The sequence below is a fragment of the Diabrotica virgifera genome, chromosome 9 (genome assembly GCF_917563875.1).
Source record: "Diabrotica virgifera virgifera chromosome 9, PGI_DIABVI_V3a".
Taxonomy (NCBI): domain Eukaryota; kingdom Metazoa; phylum Arthropoda; class Insecta; order Coleoptera; family Chrysomelidae; genus Diabrotica; species Diabrotica virgifera.
In genome coordinates, this window is record NC_065451.1 from 135,014,155 (window position 1) to 135,019,172 (window position 5,018).

The following is a 5,018-nucleotide window of genomic DNA, read 5'->3' on the forward strand; positions in this document are numbered from 1 at the left end:
TGAGTGCAGAAAGAGAGGAATATTTTATTTTTGTGCCGGGGCGGCGTGGCTTGGAAATTTCCAAATGCAACAGAAAGACACTATAAATGAAAAACCGTTATTCTCAGAATAGAGATTATCAAAATATGCAAATACGAAGGACCTTGAGGATTTAATTAATAAATAATTAATATGATACGGCTCGATGGAACAGAAATGTTTAGGCAATACGTAAAGTATCCTTAACAATAGTAACCTATACTTATTGTACGGTTATAGAGTATATTCCCATAGGTAAGCTGGTTAAGAGTAGATAACGATTTTTCATATGTAATTTAAAGTATTATCTGCATAAATGGCACAAAGAATATTTGCTACGAGAGGTATATGGTTCAAAATGCATACAGTATCACGACTAATAAGTTATGTTCACATACATGTAGAGTACTTACAGTTTTATTCCTTGATGACGTGTCACATCAGAGCTCTGATTGAATTCCATAATCCATTTGGTTCATTTGTAAGGCACTCACTAATACGCTAAATAAATCATCGTCGATAATACTGAGCAGATTGAATTATCTGAGCGGTATAAAACGATAGCAAAAAAAGCCGGTAAAATGCGGCCTTTTTACGAATAGCGGGAGCGTCGATAGATTAGAGATGATTCTCGTTAGGAAGCTTTTGACGATCTGCCCCGGCGAGGGGTTCAAATGCGAGTCTCAACAATAACCTGGAGTTTCCAGAAAGGTTACATAAATACTACTTGAATTTTAAGTAATCAGTAGTACAGGGGCGTAACTAATTATTTTAGTGAGCCGTGTATAATATATTTATTGTACAGTCACCTAGTTACCAGTTTAAAAAGCAGGCAGAAAAGGTTTTTAAAAGTTTGTTTTTGGAAATTGATGTTACAGAGTCAAGATCTAAACCTCATTTAGGTTAAGGGTCAATATTCTATATTGACATGTATCACATATTTGTATATGAGGTTTTGAATGGTCTTATGGATTGTTCTTATATTCTGGAATTGCTTGGTCCAAGGGTGTGAAATTTATGCACAAGGAACAGGTTGTTTCAGATGGCATTTCGTGCTTAAAACTATGTGTATAATATAGTCCTTTAGCTAGACTTCACAGAAGTGGAAATGAATTCTATGTTTCACATTATTTAACTGCTTATAACTTCTCCAGTCATTAATTTGTATTTTTATGTAATTTATTATTTTAGTAGAGAATAAGCAACAATTTTAATTTGTAATTAAGTTTATTAATGTTTCGATTTCCACTTCCAAAATTGTTTTTAAAAAACAAAACATTAATAAATTAAACATACTCTGTTTTTTGTTGCTTGGTAAAAAATTCTTCTGCTAATTTATTTTTATCTGACTTGCTCATTTTGTCAATTCAGACATATATTTTTCATTTTAAAGTAGATGGCAGAGTTAGAAATGAGGAGGTCTTATCGACTACATTGTTATTCAGAGCTGCTGTCAATAAAGTCACTATAGCGACATGATATCCAACAATCTTTAACGATCATGGAACTACAAGAAGAAAAAATAGATGACTGACTTACTTAAAAGATAGTTCATTCAAACTAGAATTGTGGCTTTTTTCCAACTAAACTAGTAATTTGTATAAGATGCTACAAAAAATAGCTTCAGAACAATGGGTGCAATGCATAAAACGTACTACCTGCTAATACTTCAAGTAAGTATTACATTTTTGAAGATTTTACTACACTTACAAAGCATTTCTAATTATAGTAATGATTAGAAATGCTTTGTAAGTGTAGTAAAATCTTCAAAAATGTAGTACATACTTGAAGCAATAGCAGGTACTACGTTTAATGTATTCCATCCAATATGTATTTTATCATATGGATTTTGTATTTTTAAAATTAGTATAGGTTGTATTAATATTCAGTTAACTGTAAAAAAATTTTATGTATAAAAGATTAACTATAAAAAATTGATATATATTACATACATAAAAGGGTTTTGATGTCAAATAAATTAAATTAATATATTTTGTTTTATAACTCTACTTGTTTATTTTTTGCCTATTATACACAGTCTAAGGAGGTACACAAAATGTAAGAAAAACAAATGATAAAAAAATTATTTATTTATATTTACATAATTGCATAAATGCATTGCATAATTATCTTCTGGCTGCAATGGCCCTGGCTAATCTGTTTATGGCCGACGCAATGGCATAATTGGACATGGCAAGGTTTGCCAACTGCCTGTAATGTACCTCCATGGCCGATGACACTCTATTTCGACCTCGAGGAGGAGTTCTTCTAGACCCTCTTCTTGCGGATGTTCCAACTGTTTTTGCTTTTTTGGGCTGTGGCTGAGTCACTGGATTTGTGATAGTTGACTCAGTTGAAGAAGGTCTAGGCGGAGGTACATGGTGAAGCGGAGAAGTGGAAGGTTGTTGTTCCACTTCTATTATTTCTATGTCAATTGGTGTTTCAAATGATTCCTATAAAGAGTGAAAAAAAGCAAATTAAAATACATATAATATACAGGGTGTTCCGAAAAGATTGGTCATAAATTATACCAACAATTCTTTAGTCAAAAATAGGTCGATTGAACTTAACTTACATTAGTACTAATGTGCTCATCAAAAAAGTTACAGTTCAATGAAGCTACAAAATGAAAATTGATTTTTTCAATTTATCGAAAACTATTAGAGATATTTTATTGAAAATAAACATGTGGCATTCTTATGACAGGAACATTTTAAAACAAAATTATAGTGAAATTTGTCCACCCCACAAAAATGTTATGAGGGTTTTGTTCCCCTAAACCCCCCAAACTTTTGTGTATTTTTCAATTAATTCATTATTGTGGTACTACTAGTTAAACACAATGTTTTAAAAACTTTTTTGCCACTTAGTATTTTTTTGATAAGGCAGTTGTTATCGAGATGCGGCTTCGTTTTTAATATGTTTACATAAAAATATTATGGGGGTTTTGTTCCTTTAAACCCCCCAAATGTTTGTGTATGTTACAATTAAAATATTGTGGTACCATTAGTTAAACACAGTGTTTTTAAAACTTTTTGCCATTTAGTCTTTTTTGGTAAGTCACCTTTTAAAGAGATGTGGCTTCTTTTTCAAAATACACCTAAAAATGTAAATTATAAATACATTTTCAGATTATTAACAGGTGCCTATAATCGTACTAAACCATATTATGTGGTGGATTCGACAAATATTCAAAATATCTCGATAAACACTGGCTTATCGAAAAAGTACTAAAAGGCAAAAAGGTTTAAAAATATTGTGTTTAACTAATGGTGCCACAATAATAAATTCATTGCAACATACACAAAAGTTTGGGCGGTTTGAGTGAACAAAACCCCCATAAAATTTTAATGGGGTGCACAAATTGCACTTTAATTTTTTTTAAATATGTTGCTGCCATAAGAATTCCACATGTCCATTTTTAATAAAAAATCTCTAAAAGATTTCGATATATGAGAAAAAAATCGATTTTCATTTTGTCGAAAAAAAAATCGAACTTCAAAGGGCTGTATTTTTTTTTGTGTGCACTATTATTTATAGGTAAGTGAGGTTCAATCAACCTATTTTTGACCCCAGAATTTGTGGTATAATTTATGACCAATCTTTTTGGGACACCCTGTATATAGAAAATAAAGTATTCACTTCATTGACTTTTTGGAAATACAATTTAGAGATACTTATAAATTTACGTTAAGTGCGTTACGAGGCATATAATATCCTGTAGTGACTATTTGCACACAGTGCGTTATGACACAGCCAAGGTGTTGATATGTATTAATACCATAATAATTATAATATTTATATAAATAAAATATTTCATTCTAATATTAACATAGAAGTCATTTTTTTTAAAATGTTATATCGATTTGACATAACAATATTATAAAATATTGTTAATGTAAACGAATCACATTTTGATAGTACTAATTTACTGATAAAGAACTTACGTCTATCATTTCAACTCCAGCTTTTGCCAGTTGAGCTCCTTCAATGGATACCTCAGACACCAACAGTGCCAACAACCTCTCTTCAACAGGAGTTAAGGGTTTTATGCCACCACCTCCTCCAGTTCCCTGGTATCCATACCTAACTTCTCTGACACGCCTCTTTATTTTTGTTTTCATCTCCGAAATTGTCTGAAAATTGTATTCCTGCATTAAATTTGAGCTTACATCTAATTAAGTCTATAAATGTATATAAAACATAACATGTTTTGCTTTTTTCCAGAAGAATAACTTCACAATGCATAGTAAAAAAGGTTGAATGGGTGAAAATATTAAAATTATTTACAAGTATTAGTTTATGCATTTTAAATTTTTGTTTAGGTCCAAATTCTTACGTTGTATTTCTTACATTGTAATTATTACGTTGTATTTCGAATTATTTAAAAACACTTATGCACCTCGTGGCCACAAAATACCCTTTTGACTTATAATAGTCATGTGGTGCATACTTGCTTCTCATAATATACCGGGTGTCCACTTATATTTTCCCCCATTTTAACTGCCTATAACTTCTAAACGGCTCAAGATAGAAATATGCGGTTTTCACTGAAATGTTTTATTTTAGTAAAAGTTTTGTCTGAATGGATGGAATTTTTTATATCGCTTTCAAATACGAAATAAAAAATGGCGAATTTAGAAAAAAACTTTGTTGACTTTTTTTTAATGGAACACCCAGTATATTTTTTTGTAAATTGAAAGAAAGGTCATTCACCTTTCCAGCGATATAAAGTTTTTCAAAATCGGTTGTCAAATCACTGAGTAATTAATTTTTAAAATGAGAGATGCAATGTGGAAGTCACGTAACATAATATCATTTTGCTCAGTTATGTTATTTAGGTATGGGATATCCACGTTGCACCTCTCATTTTAAAAATTAATTACTCAGTGATTTGACAACCGATTTTAAAAAACTTTATTTCGCTGGATAGGTGAATGACCTTTCTTTCAATTTACAAAAAAATATACTGGGTGTTCCATTAAAAAAAAGTCAACAAA

General features: G+C 30.7%; 1 protein-coding gene across 1 annotated transcript; it reads right to left on the minus strand.

Annotated features, from left to right (window-relative positions):
* Positions 1 to 2,144: 2,144 nt before the first annotated feature.
* LOC126891406 (uncharacterized) lies at positions 2,145 to 4,416 on the minus strand. Its single transcript, XM_050660579.1, has 2 exons — positions 3,966 to 4,416; positions 2,145 to 2,471 (listed from the first exon to the last, which is right to left on the minus strand). The coding sequence occupies exons 1-2, from the start codon at positions 4,173 to 4,175 to the stop codon at positions 2,145 to 2,147; spliced, it is 537 nt and encodes a 178-aa protein (XP_050516536.1). The 5' UTR covers positions 4,176 to 4,416.
* Positions 4,417 to 5,018: the final 602 nt, after the last annotated feature.